The 16,155-nt window shown below is 42.4% G+C and overlaps 1 protein-coding gene across 4 annotated transcripts in view; it reads right to left on the minus strand.

Annotated features, from left to right (window-relative positions):
- Positions 1 to 16,155, minus strand: part of Plpp1 (phospholipid phosphatase 1) — a 65,939-nt gene that overhangs the window by 3,441 nt on the left and 46,343 nt on the right. For 3 of the 4 annotated variants that reach the window (XM_034523326.2, XM_076916204.1, XM_076916203.1), the window contains 2 exons: positions 7,544 to 7,824; positions 4,526 to 4,583 (listed from right to left, as the gene is read on the minus strand). In XM_034523326.2, the coding sequence (XP_034379217.1) occupies positions 4,526 to 4,583; positions 7,544 to 7,824 (339 nt within the window). Of the gene's footprint in view, positions 1 to 4,525; positions 4,584 to 7,543; positions 7,825 to 13,000; positions 13,153 to 16,155 lie in introns of all 4 variants that reach the window. The other variant, XM_034523327.2, reaches the window with a different exon arrangement.

Below are 16,155 nucleotides of genomic sequence, written 5' to 3' on the forward strand. Positions count from 1 at the left end.
ATTTTCCTTTCACAGAAGGACGCCTGCAGGCAGGTTAAGTAGTATTTTTGAAAAATGTTATTCCCCACATCGCAAGGAAAAGAACATTGACTGTGGATCCGCTGTCAGGTCCAGCACCCTGAGCCGCCTCGCCTCGCCTCTCCAAAGCCAGCTTTGCTTTACCCACTCATCCACCCACGCAAGTGTCCCCCGTTAGAGAGACACCGTCTCGACCCAGAAACCATTTCACTGGTTGGCAGTGAGGTCTGGCTCCCTTGGTTATGGTCCTACATTAGTGACTTTAATAGTCACAGCAAATCATTATAAAAGGAACCAGAACCTGGCATTCTGTCACCCTGTGCTCACAGAACACTAGAACTTGGGTGACATGTGAATTCCCAGGAGATGCTTCAGAATGAAGGAGACAAAAAAAAAAAACTAAACCAACCAACCAAAAACCACTTTACTACACTGGACATTACTCCCTCCCTGAATTTTCATCTACATGCAAACCTCAGAAGGCTGGGATAATTGATGCAAAGCTCAAAGTCTCACAAGGGAACTTCCATGAGGCATTTCTCTTTCCTTCCCCACCCAGCTCAATGGTTCTCAGCCTTCCTAATGGTAATACAGTTCCCCGTGAGTGGTAAGCCCCAACCATATGGTCCCAACAAGTGAAGTAGTGCCAGTGAGTAAACCCAGCCACACTTTAGAAACCAGGTAGGAAGGAATTAGCCTTAGCAATCAACCAGGATCCTCTAGAAATGCCACAGGTCAATGGCCTTTGTGAAAGTGCTCCAGGTTCTGGTTTTGTGTCTAAGAAAGCAGTTGTGGTGAACCTTCCTGCTCACTACAGGGCCAAGTGTCCATTGAGCTGGAGGAAGGGAAGAGACAAGTTCCTCTTGGCTTATCTGGGATGTCACAGATTGTACAAGCAGCTTCTTACTCCTTGGGAGTGGCCTTGACTAACCAGTGGTTACACCTAGAGATGACGGTGGAATAACCTGGTGAATTCCCCTGCAGCAAAAGTGCTAATGCTTCCAAATTCATGCTGACGGTACAACCCCAGGACTGCTGGCTTTTTAAGCATCTGAGACAATCTGGGCAGGTATTACCCAGGAATGTGCTCTCCCATCCTAACACCCATAGAGGCAAGAGTGGGAGATAAGGCCTTTGACAGGATAACCAGGACATGGAGGCAGAGCCTTCATTAATGGGACCCAGGAGTTCCTGTATTACTTACATTATGTAAGACTATAGCAAGTCAGTAGTGTGCAGCCAGAGGGTCCTACTAGAACCTGCCCGCATTACTCCTGTTTTCAGACACCCTGATTCAAAGAACTGTCAAAAACATATTGCTGTTCCTAAGTTATGTGGTCTAAAGTTTCTAAAATTATATTTACGTTCCATTAAATGATATAATATCACACCTGGAAATAGACGGTTGAGCAAAACCCTTTTGCAGCAGGTTTGTTTTGCTCAATGGCTGACCTTGCTAATACTGTTATAGGGTTCTCCCACTTACTATTTTAAACTGGAGTCAAGGGGTCATTATTTGGAGGCTGAGGATGTATATGGCTCAGTGGTACTTGACTGGTATGTATATGCAGTAGGGGCTAGTTTGATCTCTAAACTATAAAAGGGGGGAGAACTATTTTTTAAAATCTAAATATTTGACCTTTTACTGAAAAATCCCCAAGACCAGAACAATACTAACAGCTTCCTCAACACAAATACAAAAGCTATATAGATTGTTTCACCTACATTTAAGAATGCATCCAGCCAGAAGAAGAGTAAAGCAGGTGTTTGTTCAGGCTCCTCTGGGCATCTACCATTCATGGAGACCCTAATTCATTCACAGTTTTTGAGCCGGGAATTCATCACCTGCTCAGTGCTTCTCCACAGTTTGAAAAGATCTTCAAGAGACACAATGTTAAGTGGTGCAGTGCCAGCACTCAAGAAGGCGCCAGGGAGGGGCAAACAGGTGGGGCCTGGACCTGGGAGGGCAAGGCTACTTATGCACTTTTGTGGCAGGGAGGAAAGAAGGTGTAATGGGTTTTGTTACAAGCCATGATGTAAACCTCAACAGGATAGATCCACAAAACACCACCACCACCGATACATTTCTCAATGTCCTCTCAAGGCTGCTCTGACAGTCACATGAATCTGCAATCTTTACAGCCAATCAAATTCAAGGATAGTCACAAAGCAATCGCGCAGCAGCTCTGCCCTGAGTTCCCTCCAGCACTGGCACTGAGCTCAGGTCTGGGCTGCCCGCCAGGGCACAACAATAGTCAAAGGACAGGCTCTAGGAGAAATTCTTAACTAGAAGTTAATTTCTAAGTGTCAGTAATCTTCAGACTTAAAATAACTGTCTCTCCACCCAAACCTGGGACTGACCTATAATGCCAAGATGCCCAGAGAAACAAGATGAGTCAGGACCTCAGGAATGTGGGAGAAGGGAGGTTGTGTTGTATATAAATAGGAAAGCCAGGAGCCACTGTTTGTGCAGGGCTCAACTCAAAGCTGGGCCTTTATGCTGATCAAGTAAATGTCTCTGCTGTGTCAAGACAGTCAAACATCATGGATTCCTCCAGAGATGCCTTGGTTTATATATAAGACTTTTAAGGTTTATATCTAGACTTTTATCTCTTTAAGTGCACACGTGAGTTTAAGAATGTGGATTCATATATTCATATACCATAATGAGGCCAGAAATCCATGCTGGGTGTCTTCCCCTATTGCATTCCAATTGTCTACTTTATTTTGTGTGGGGGTGTTTTGCCTCCATGTACGCCTGTGTATCATGTGCATGCCCGGTGCCCTTGGAGGTGTTAATGGGATGTTGAGTCTCCTGGGACTAGAGTTACAAATAGCTTGAGCCACCAAGTAGGTGCTGGGAATCAAACCCTGTCATGGGATCTGCAAAGCTCACAGACCTTAGCAGCCCCTACCAAGGCCTCTACCCTTCACCTCTACAGCAGCAGTCACTCCACATTTTTCATACATGGAAATTACAAAAAGGAGTTAAAAGTGTAAAATACAAAGCATTGATAGTAACCAAAACAGAACCCTAGGTTCACCTGAAGGACAGACATTGAAGCTCGGGTTGTGAAAACACCACAGACCCAACTAGGTCTGTCCAAATACTTCAGTGCACCCACAGATGTGCTTTGGATAAAGACCTACAGGTGTCAGTGCCTCACAGATCAGCTCTCCTCCACATGCTAGTTAGAAGACAGAACTCGGATGGGTTCCTTGGAGCAAGTGCTAAGTTTCCCTAATAAGGTGGCCTTGCTCTTAATGACTCTGAAGTGACCCCGCCCCCCGTGGCAGAGCTGTACAAAGGCTCGAGTGTGTCTGAGACAGAAGCTTGAGATACTGCTGCAGCTGCACCCTGTTGCTTCTGCACCAAATCACATTAATGCAAGAGGAAAGTCTTGCGATTTTCAGAATGTTGAATCCTAAAACAGCTTGAATTTGTAGCCCTGAATGTAATATAACATCTAGAATTTTTTACTGTTTTTTCAAATAAACATTTAAAGTTGATTATAAATTCTGAGGCCAAATTAGTGTTTATGCATCCAGTCAACATTACACTTCATAGATCACTTTCATAGCTAACACTGTCCTGAACTCTGGCTCTGCCCAGTGCTAGGTCATGCATGTCACTGTGCCCAACCACAGTGGATTTTTTTTTCTTACTTTTAAATACTAATGTTGTATTTAATATGACCAAAGAAAGAAACAAGAATCTGCAAATTTACATGCATTGCAACTATGTAAAAATTTTTTTACAAAGAAAATTCACACAGGACCATCAAGATGGCTCAGTAGGTAAAAGCACTTGCCACCAAGCCTACTACCCTGACCTCAATTCCATGACCTACATGGAGGAAGGAGAGAATACTTACAAGCTGTCCTCTGGCTTCCTGAGGTACACACACACCAGTAAATAAATATAATAATAAAAATAACTTTTTTAAAAGAAAAAAAATTTAGCTAATCTGTGAGAGCAAAGGTCTCCCTCCAAATGCTGCGGACACACCACAGAGTGACGTGTATAATTTCATAAGTAACTACCTTAAGTACAAAAAGAATGAGATGAGATATAAAAACTAACCTTTGAAGACTTGTAGAATGTACACTATCCCTGTCTTATGTACTTAGCTCTGGTTCAGTGAGCAGTGTGGTGTCCATCTTTTCTAATTCCGCCATGCCAAGTGTGCTGATCCACAGGCTAGCTCTCACACTGGACTAGGACAGCGCAAAGTCTTTGGGAAAAGTTTTCGAAAATAAAACGAGCACACACCTGCCTGCACCTCCACTCATGGTGTCCTCACAAGGCAGAGAGGAGAGGGAAAGACACAAAGCTGCTGGGCCTCAAAGGGCACAGAAGCTTTGCACCTCCGAAGTGTCCGCTCCTGAGCAGGAGCAAAACTTCTGCCTGTTTAGTTCTGCTACTTGCAAGGAGGAAGGAGCCCGCCCACCTGGGCTCAGGGCCAGCCCTGCAGCCATCCCGCCCCCTGCAGGCGGGAGTACTTACTGCCATAAACAGCATGCAGTACATAGAGAATGAAGAGTGTCCTGAGTAGAAGGACAACCTAGGAGAAAGGAAGGGCAGCGTTAGCTTTTCCTCCTAGAAGCCGGGCCTTTCCCTCCCTTTGTTCTGTTTCTTTTTGGTGCTCCTATCAACCCACCTGTGCACACTTGGCAAGAGTTCTACTCCTGAGCCACACCCCAGTCCTAGATTGTTCTTGGCTTTGAAATCTCCTTGGCTCCAGAGATCAAAAGTAGAACAAGATGGAAAAGGAAATAACCACTAATAACACAAACTAAAGAAAACCTCAAAAGTGACACCTCCATTGTGAGTTAGGAGGCTCAGTGTTAATGCCACGGGGTGGGGAGGGCAGTGAGGGGGAGATGGCTCAGCGGTTAAGAGCACTTGCTAGTCTCTCATGAGGGCTCAGGTTTGATTCTCAACACCCAAAGGTAAGGCTCATAAATGTCTGTAAATCCAGTTCCAAATCATCTGACACCTTCCTCTGGCCTCTGTGGGCAGCGGTGAGCCACACTGAAGCTTCATTCATTCGTTTATTTATTTATTTTTTTTATTATTTTATTTTATTTTATTTATATGGGTACACTGTAGCTGTCTTCAGACACACCAGAAGAGGATATCAGATCCCATTACAGATGGTTGTGAGCCACCATGTGGTTGCTGGGAATTGAACTCAGGACCTCTGGAAGAGCAGTCAGTGCTCTTAACCACTGAGCCATCTCTCCAGCCCCAAAGCTTTATTTATTCATTTTTTTAAGGCCCCAAGTTAGAAACAACCTAAATATAAATCAATGTTCAGAGGACTGGATTATGGTGCATATACATGCATGCAGACAAAACACACACACAAAATAGAAAAGATATATTTTTAAAAAGATTACAAGTCACCATAAATGTAAAGATGTGAAACAATGTCAATGACAATTCTACCAAATGAGAGACACACACACAAACCTACAACAGACAAGGAAAGCTTTAACATGAAGAACAGAAAGTCCTCGATTTAAAACACTATAAGGTGTGGCATGATGCTGCAGAGAGGACACAAAGATTAATGAGTGGACACCACTCAACAGCACAGCCACATTACAGAGTTACTTTACTTTCAACAAAAGTGCTAGTAATGTTTAAAATTAAAAGATGGAGTTGTCAATAAGGCTAGAAACACTGTGTAGTCTTTGAGAAAAAAAGAAATACTTTCCTTACATTATACACAAAAATAAATTCAAATGCTGGAAGCGCTAAAATAGATTTATAATACACAGGAGAGAACATTTCATTAAGATCCAAAACTACAAACTATGAAAGTGAAAGATAAACTGGGTTTCCTGGAGACTTTGCAAAGGCTGGGAAGATGGCTCCCTTGAAACAGCGTGAGGACTGAGTCCTATTCTCCCAGCACTGGGAAGGCTGAGAACAGAGGATCTCTGGGGCTAAGGGACCAGTCAAGTGTCAAGGAATCACCTCACCACACTCCAGAGAGACACAGGCTCAAAAAATACAGTGCAGGGTAATTGAAGAACACACGTGATGCTGACCTCTGGCCTCTACGTGCATACACAGAAACATCACATGGAACAAAAAAGGTCTTTAAAGTTTGTATTTCTATACTTCAAGGAGTACCAGTAAGAAATAAAAACCAACTGATTTGGAAAAAATATCTCAAAACATGTCACAAAAAGGGCATTTATTAGAGTCGGTAACTCTTACAACTTAGTAGAACACAGAGCCCATTTCTTTATTAAGGACAAGAGTGGAGCAGAGATTTCCAGGCGGCAGAGCTGAAAAGACAAAGGCCACACACAGATACCCAGCCACAGCAGCACTTATGGACAAAAGACAAAATACAAACGTAAACCCTGAGATACAGGAAGCCTGCAGCATGGCTAACAGGAAAAACTAGTAAGGGCAGGGAGGACTGTAGGGAAACTCTCACATTCCAGGAAGAATGCAAATGGACACCCACTGGGACACCTGGCGGCTTCCTGCAGTGTTGATGACACTGTTAGGATGCTGCAGACTCAGCAGGGCTGCTCCTAGGCACTCATTCAAGTAAATACAAGTGTATTACATGCACACAAATATTTATAGCAGCTTTTATCTTATTTCATTTTTATTTTTTGCAACAGGGTCTGTGAAGCTCTGCCTGGCCTGGAACTCACTCTGTAGACCAGCTGGCTTCAACTCACAGAGATCCACCTGCCTGCCTCTGCCTCCCAAGAGCTGGGATTAAAGGGTATGCCACTAATGCCCAGCTAAAGCTTCATTTTTTTATGGCCCCAAGTTAGAAATAACCTAAATATCAATCAATGTTCAGATGATTGGATTAACAATCTGTAATAATCGCCTAGAAACATGGACAAATCATGAGAAGACAGATACATCAGAGTTCTCACTGAATGATCTCACACACAATGTCCTAGAAAACATGGAACAGTAAGGACTTCAAGGACAGAAAGTTGACCCAAGGGCTGCTGAAGGGTGTGGACTGACACAGGCTTATACACAAGCCCTAATGAAACAAAAACCAAAACCGTGATTTAGGATGGACAGATTTCATGTTTGTGGATTGCGCACAGACTATTAACTTACAACTTTATTTCAGTATAGTATCAAAGCAACACTAGTTGAGTAGAAGAAGCGTTTGCCCACTGAGCCACATTTCAGCCCTTGAATCAGCATCTTTAGAAAATAGTTTACTAACCTTGAAGTAAATGGTCCAGATTCATCTTATATTCTCATACATCATAATAAAACATTTCAATAAAATGCTCCTAACGGACACAAAGCCTCATGACTTAAGCAGTAGATAAGGATCTCGAATGGGGTGGTAGGTGGTTCATGACTACAACCATTCCTTGGCAGTTCACAGTCTCATTCATTCCTCGGCTTATACAAGCTTCTCCTTTCAAAGTGGTAGCCAGCTCCTCTTCCAGTCACCCAAACCTTGTAGCCAAGGGGTGCTACTCAAAGCAACAGGGGCATTAGAGATCACACACTCACCTGCCTTCCCTGACCTTGTCTTCATTCCCTTGACATATGAAGTTCTCAATATAACCATCACTGCAGTTGATTTTTGACCAGTCTGGTTTACAGACATCCAGGAAATGTGGCCGAAACCTGCCTATAGAGTACTTGGCGATGTCAGTCAGGGACTGACTAGCAGAGGCTCCAAACAAAAAGGCCCCGATGGCTTTGTAAAGGGTGGCTACATACTGATTGTGGACAAAGGAATTCGAATGCAAGACATTAAAGTAAACAGACAGAGTTTCTCCAATAATCATCTGAAAAAGAAAGAAGCAGGCTGTTAAAACAACAAGCAGTCACTTTAAACAAACAAACAAACAACTCAACTGCTCAGTTGTAAATGATCTATGTTTTACAAACTTCCCCTTTTAAAATAGTCAATTTAGGCCATCTGATTGTAAAGAAAGGAAAAACACCAGGTCAGCTGTAGGCACTGCTGGCACAGCCCGGGCTGAGCCAAGAGCAGTGAGTGGCCTACAGGAAGCAACAGCCCTGGCTCTCTTCTTGCATTCAAATGAAGACTGATCCCAAAAGACAACTGTGGCTCACTCTAAGAACATAAACTCCCCAGAGAACCTTCCTCATATAACCATGGTTCAGTTCTATGGTCGCCATTTTGCTCAAGCATTCCTTTGAGCCAAAGTCATTCATCATATTAAAAGGAGTAAAGCCATTTTAGGAAGTAAAAAAAAAAAAAAACTACAGGATAAAGTGTGGATCTACGTCTGAGGCCAAAGGGCAGTATTTCAACCACCAAGGTCTTCGATCCAGAAGGCTCAGGGAAAGCCAAACTCCTTCAAAGAGTCCTACTAAGAAACCAAACTGATACTTGGGACTCTTCATTCCCTGGAGATGAGGGGTGTCATTTCAGGTGATCCCTTCCATATTTCAATGCTTTATAAAATGGAGTTATAATATATATATATATAATATATATATATTAATTAAAGTCTTCCCATAAGCATGCTATGGACTGCTACCTTGGTCAATCTCCCCGGCCCTGCCCCGTGTGTGTGTGTGTGTGTGTGTGTGTGTGTGTGTGTGTGTGTGTGTTAAGCACCAGAGCTTAAAGAACAACTTCACAGGGTCACTTCACTCACCACTCTCCTGAGAAATCCAAATACTGAATGTGACATTATGAATCCTAGCGTTTACTGGTTAAATACGACAAGAGGATGCACTCTATGGGCCTGCAACTGGCATGCACACTACTTAGGCAACAGTGAGCTTGCTAACTCAGGCTAGGAGGAAGGTGAGGGATATACAACTAAGTTTCCCCTGAGACATCTACTGTTTCTCTACCTCACCTTCAGTTTACAGACATGTCCAATCAGGGAAGGCCTATACGTAGAACCAGTCTTGCCACAGGCAAACAATGGCTCCCTTGAAGGAACCTCAAGGATCGGCTGCCAGCACTGCTCCCCTCGGGTCTGCTTCAATAGCTCCTAGGGCCCCTAGTCAGAGTCTTAAAACTCGGCCAATTAGACTATGGATTTTGTAAAGCAGGGCGATTTCTTAACTTTTCATCAGAAAGCTAAAATTGACACAGGAGCCTAAAACAGGAGGTGTAGATAAACTTTAACTGAAAGGCATTGTTGGGGTAAAGCCAAAATCCCTTCAACACAGTACACCACACAAAAATAGTCTCCATGTTAGTGAATTCATGAAAACCCTTTTTGGAGACTGGGTCACAGGACAAGGGAAGTGAACTTGGGGTCACTGCACCTGCACTACTTTGCTAAGGGTCACCCAGCCCTGCTTTAAAGGTTATATTGCTTCTTTGGATCTTTAAGGGAGTTCTGGTAATTCCCGAAGGGCTGCTAGTGAGAAGAATCTAGCAAATTATGGAGTTCATCTTTGGTGGTGGGAGGCAAACCAAGTGTCTTAATTAACCAGCTTAGCAGGGGGGACCTCCACACCTCAGAACCCAACTATTCCAGAATGAGGAGCACAGCTCACTCCTCCCAGGCGGCCCCAGCTAGCTGTAGGCAACTCAGACCCTGCTCCTGCTTTCTGATTTGCAGAGCTGACCTACACAAGTGGCATTCATAAACTAAAACCCGTACAGGGTGGTGGGAAGGCTCTAACGCTGGCAGGTGCTTTTTTTTTTTTTTTTTTTTTTTTAAAGTTACATGCTCTCCTCTTTGAGAGAAACAGAAGAAATCCTAAGTCACGTTTTATTCAATCTGTGATCTGCATCCCGACAGTCACATTCTTCAACTCACTTAGTACTTAGTCTTGCCCGTTGGTCTATAACTCCTTGGTCTTAATCTTTGGTCAAGTCTACACCTAGCAAACTATGGAATTAATTCTACAACTCAAAATACTTCTCACATTCCATTTACTAAGGACAGTAAAGACATGATAAATTACTAATGCACTGAAGGCAGTGTTACAAAGGAGACAATGTTCTACATGGCTGCTCCGCCCACGGGCCTATGCTCAGGGCACTCTCTTTCCGGCTCCTGTACGTCCCCACCAAAGACTATGTCACACAGCATCCGTACAGTGCTCTTTCCTTCATTCAGGGCCTGCTAGCCCAGGAGGAGTCTGAACTCACTGGTGCACCTCCACATCTCCCACTTCTCCCACCTCTTCCGAGCAGCTCTCCTTGCTTCCACTCCTTTATAGCCTTTTATAGAATCTTTCTCGACAGCCAAAAATGAGTTATTGGAGTGAGGAGATTTTTATTAGCCCCAGTTACTAAACTGCTGACCATCTCTGTACTGAAATCCTCCCTTGTCTCCGGGTTTCTTACAGACTTTATCGCCAGTGTAATTACAGATCATCTGCAGACCATGCCAAAGGCCTGGTGCAAAGTCTGAATCAATAGAGATTTTAAGTGATTTACTTCCTCTCTTCCTCCAATTTACTTCTAAATAAGTGAAATTCAATATATACAAATCTGATTAATGAGTGCCTGAAAAAAACTAAATTAATAAGTAAACTAAAATTACTTTAAATTAGTACATGAAGCTGCTGTCCGAAGCAAAATTTGTTTCTGCTGATACTAATTTAAAAAATAGCAGCTGATAAGGAGTTTTACTTGGGAAAAGGGTACTTACACACACAATCAACATTCAGATGATTGATTAACAATCTGTAACAATCTCCTAGAAACATGGACAAATCATGAAACCAACATGTTGATTGTGTGTGTGCACATACAAATTGAGGTCAGAGAACAGCTTGCAGGAGTCAGTTCTCTCCCTTTACCTCAGGTGTCCTAGGGATTGAGCTTAGGTCCTCTTTGGCAGCAAGCAGCTTTACCTGATGAGCTATCTCACCTGTCCATTTAACAGTTCTCTTACAGCACCTTTAAAAAAAATAATGCATACTTCAAGGACCTTGATTCATAGTAATTCACTTGTCATTTTACTAGATGTAAAGATAACTTCAGAAAGACCATGCTGGAAGTTTTTAAATTTTTATTTATGTGCACATGTGTCTCTGTGTATGTCACAGGTGCCCACAGAGGCCAGATGAAGGTGTCAAATTCTCTGAGGCTGAAGGTACCGGTGGTTGTAAGCCACTCAACATGGGTGCTGGGAAATAAACTTGGATACTCTGGAAGACCAGTAACCACTGAGTGCTCTCTCCACTTTCTTCTTTCTTTTCTTTTCTTTTCCTTTCTTTTCTTTTTTCCTTCCTCTCTTTCTTCCTGTCTTTCCTTCTTCCTTCCTTCTTTTTCTTTCTTTCTTTGCTCCAAGTTAATTAAGCATCGCTTCATTCCCACTTCGGACTGTGGTGTTGGAGCCTGGATGCTACAGAGGCTCTGTAAACCCTCACCACACAGCAAAGGCCCCTGCTCTGCCACTGCCCTCCACTCTAGTGGGTCCTCCAGTGTCACCTGAACAGAGTAAAATGGAGAGGACAGTACATCCAGTGCATTAAATGAATCTCATCCAACATCAGCTACTATTTGCAACAATAAGACCCCTTCTTAAATTATTTACAGTGTTTAAGCTAAAAACGTCTACTTGTTTGCTGTTTGTCTTAAAAGGCTATTTTGGTTTATTCTGTTTATTCATTCTCTCTCTCTCTCTCTCTCTCTCTCTCTCTCTCTCTCTCGTGTGTGTTTTAATGAACTCTCATTAAGTTACTCATGATGTTTGGTCTCAAACCCAGGACAAATGGCTGAGGTACCTATATAGCACATCAAAGGGACCCTGTTATAGAGACATCTTGTCTGAAATACCCACCTCCTATCTGAAACTTCTTATCCCAGGGACTGAGCCGGGCCCCTTCCCCCAGCTTCTCTTCCCTATGTAACCCAGCCATTTTGGCTGCACCAGCCTTTTACTCTCCTAGTCTCCTGGTTTGCTCCTGACCTCTCAGCTTCAGGATCCTCTCTCTCCTTCTTTCACTCTCTCCCCTCTTTCCTCTTATGGCCTGATCCAGTCTGGACCATTCTAGATGCCTCTGCCTTTGCTCTCCCTTAGATCTACCACTTAGGAGCAGTCATGCTCCTTTTATTTCATTTTTCATTCAAATACAATATACTTTGATCATATTAACTCCTAACTCCTCCCAGACTACGCCTTGTATATATGTGCATGTTTGTTTTCCAACTATAGTCTCATTGAGTAGTCTAAGCTGCTCTTGAACTTACAATCCTCCTGCATCAGTTTCCTGAGTTCTGGGAGTTTAGACATGCACCACCAGGCTCAGGGAACAATCATGACGTCACAGCTACTCAGGAGGCCGAGATAGAAAAGAGCACCTGAGCCCAGGCTAGCAACACAGAGACCCTGTCTCTAAACAGATAACTTCCTTCTACAAACCAGCATGGGCTTGTTTTCCTTTACTAGTAAAAACTCAGTGTAGAGATCTAGACAGACTAAAGGAATCCCTGATCTCTTAAACCTCTACCACACTGCAGGACAATCACCTATATTCCTGTACAATCCTCCCACCCCTGCCCCTGTCCCCACCAGATCCCGGGAACAGTTCCAGGTAAGCAGCTAGGAAATGCTCCAGGACAGCCCATGAAAATGCTAAGACTGAAAGAGCAGCATCCTTCCTTTCAGAATCTCAGTTTTAAGAAATACACATTTATACAGTAAAAGGTTTCTTTTCATTAGTTACTATAACTTATAAAACAATTACTTTTCTTTATTAGTCAGATACTGTGATGATTTTAATGATATTTCCAAATTAATTAAATGTTAATTTAACATTAACTCTAAAGTTGACAAGGTAGGGTTGGTTGACAAAAAATTAGCAGAAAATCTACATATACCAAGTTAGGCTCCAATTACATATTTTTATTCTTTTGAACTCATTTAAAATAGCTCCATAAAATAAGCCTTCCATTAAAGGTTGTTTAAAATTCCTGAGGGATATGCATTTAACCATTAATAATAAACCACCATCCCAAGAGTAAGGCGCATGTTCAACAGTTACAAACTTGGAAAAGCAGGTTTAACTTACAACGATAATACAGAATGGAATGATTATTCCACCTAATAACGCATAAGGTATGGTGTCTTCTTTGTAAGGGTACTTGATGGACTCATCATTACAGAATATTCCTCGTTGGAAGGGGGTATGCCTTGAAGTAAGAATTGCAAAAGGCAATCCAGCTAGCAAAAAGGAACAAATAAAAATATCATTAAAAATTATCAAAACTGACCAATGGCAACAACCATCCCAGAAGACCTTAAAGATGCAATTGCTTTGAGCGTGAGTCAGAGCACATGTGAGGGAGACGCAGAGTGCATGCAGCGCAGGTTAGCAGGGTCGCAGTGTAGGGAAAGATGGTTTCTTCCACAGGAGACAGCTTTGGAATCCCATCGGCCGCTCTAGCACAGGCATCCAACCTTTGTTCCTGCCCAGATACAGTAATTGTGGGAAGTCGCTTCTCAAGCCCTGTCTACTGTAATCACCAAGCTTCCAGCACCTTCTTATCCTTCTGTCTGAAGAAAACACTTTCACATGCTTCATTTTATGCTTTTTAAAAATGACAATATTTACATAGGCCACAGTCACAGCTAGGTAATGACAGTGTCTAAATAAACTCTTCATTTGTTTCTTTCCATATTCAGAGGATACTTAGAGATGCCTTGGGATGGACCCTGAAGTTGAATCAACTTTCTAAAGACAGCCAATGGTGTCAAGCACAAACCACCTAACATATACTTGCTTTATCAAATGTAAATTTCAAGAACTCAGTTCTTCATGTCATTAAATGTGTCCTATTTATTAGGTACAGCGCTCTGCTTTATAAAGAGGGACGTAGTCCAGCCGAAACACTCCACAAGTCCACGTAAGAAGGCTCTTCCATTGGTGTCCTGTTCTGTGTGCAGCATCCCATTCACTGAGCCAGCCTGTCCAACACAGTTCACGTGCTTTCTATCCAAGTCCTGACCTACGACTGAATGGCAACCAAATCTCTGCTGTTTATCACAGTATCAAGTCTGTCCAAACTACAAGGGTCAAATAACAATCACATTTATTTTATGGCTAGCTCTTCTATCTATCTTCCTACCTTCATTTAGACACTGAATCGTGAATCAAAGTACATTTCTTAATGTAAATCATCTTGCCAGTAATAGCTGCCGACTGTTGAAAAATCTTTAAAATGCTACAGGATTCCTAACACCTTACTTCTGATAACTGTAGAGCTGGCTTTGCTGGCCTACCCTCTCACCGCACGCCTCTCATTGCATTCAGACTCTTCTGATTCACAACGTGCTTGCAACTAGGGTAATGGGATGAAATGCCCAAGCCTTTGTTGTATATGCCATATAGCACAACTTCAGGAGATTTACATCAGCTTTTTATATTTATCAACATATAATGTGGCATTAAATTCACAGGGCTGAGGTTCCAGTTGTTGACTGTCCCACACAGTAACTGAACACTTAACCTTCAACCAATTTCAATATTCCAACTGGATGGACATTCATCTCACGTTTATAAAGAACTATTATTTCTATGGGTCACCTTATTTGTAAGAACTCTGCACACAACACTGTAAACTTCTACTGTCTATACAGCACATTTCTGAACTGGTTGTATTTTTTTCACTGAGTATTGTTTTTTTCTGCACGAAGATGCTTGGTACAGAAGTTACTCATGGATCATTAGCACTCAAAACGCTTTAGATTCTGTGTCTTTAGTATAAAGAAAATTTTGTAATAATAGTCTCAAATATACTGAATATATATATATATATATATATATATATATATATATCCATTAATAATAAGGTTTTTCTCTTTTGGCCAAACCACATTAAAAAAAAAAAAAACATGTTAGAAATTACTCTTAGATTTATGGGGAAAAAGTTTGTATTTCTCAAGATGGAGGAAAAATTTACAATTATAATAAATGGTCCACTTTAAAATACAAGAATATGTAAGTGGGACTTCCGGTCTGGGCCTGAGCACTGAGCAGACCACAGGTGGCAGCTCTGCACTCAACCTCACAAAATCCAGAGGAAGCGGGGCTCCCAGGAGCTCTAACCTGGGCAGTATCTCAAGTAAAAATGAATCACCTGTGATGTCTGCTGTTAGGAGTTCTAATCCTGATGCTGGCCTCCAGACTTATACTACTCAGACCTTCGATGGGCCTTTGACAAGGACATCAAACAGCTATAGACTGACATCACTAATCTGAAGAAATCCCTCGTTTCATTGTCTGAAGTAATCTCCAAAAAGTGCAAAGGACTTTATTGGACTTGATTTATTCTTTTACAGTAGAAAAGACTGTGTGCAGCTCTAGACTGTGTACAGCCCTTAAAGAAGAATGTTGCTTTTACATAGACAAAACAGGGATGATTAAAGAGAGCATGAAAAAGGTCAGAGAAGGTCTTGAGAAAAGACAGAGAGAGAAAGAGAAAGATGAGAGCTGGTACAAGAATTGGTTTTCAACCTCTCCATGGTTATCAATCCTACTTCCTTCCATCTTGGGACCATTAATTGGGTTATTTTTGCTTATTTCTTTTGGTCCCTGGGCCTTAAATAGGCTGACTAACTTTGTAAAACAACAGATAGATAATTTGATAGCAAAATCTATTCAGATACATTATCATAAGTTAGCTATGGAGGACCATGAGACTCAAGATGAGGTTGTTACTCTATCCAGGGTGTTCCCAAATCCCATCTCCACCCAACCTAAAAGACGGGACTTCCACCCCTAGACCAAGCAGAGAGGGGCCACCCAGAACCCCCTCTGACTGGCGATCTGAATTCTTGCGTAGGCTATGAGGCTAAGCACTGCAAGGGAATATAAATAAAAGTTAAAAATATCTTTCTGGGTTCCCTGAGGGACAAGCCTGACTGCATAGAGGTTGATGTCAAAAATATCCCCTCTCCAGAAAAAAGACATTGGGATGGGTATGGCCCTCATGCCTCACTGGACAACAACAGGAAGACTGGAGCCATTACAAGATCCCCTTTAATTACTGGAGGTCAGGCCTCTATCCCTACCTTGGCAAGATTAGAATCGCCATAGCCCTTCTATACTTGGAGAAGGGAGGAGATGTCAGGGGCAGCCCTGCTTATACACTGAAGGCCTAAAGTCAGCCATAAGCCTAAAATCAGCAATAGGCCTGGCATACATGCCTGCTAACACAAAGTCTT

The sequence above is a fragment of the Arvicanthis niloticus genome, chromosome 19 (assembly GCF_011762505.2).
Source record: "Arvicanthis niloticus isolate mArvNil1 chromosome 19, mArvNil1.pat.X, whole genome shotgun sequence".
Classification (NCBI taxonomy): Eukaryota; Metazoa; Chordata; class Mammalia; order Rodentia; family Muridae; genus Arvicanthis; species Arvicanthis niloticus.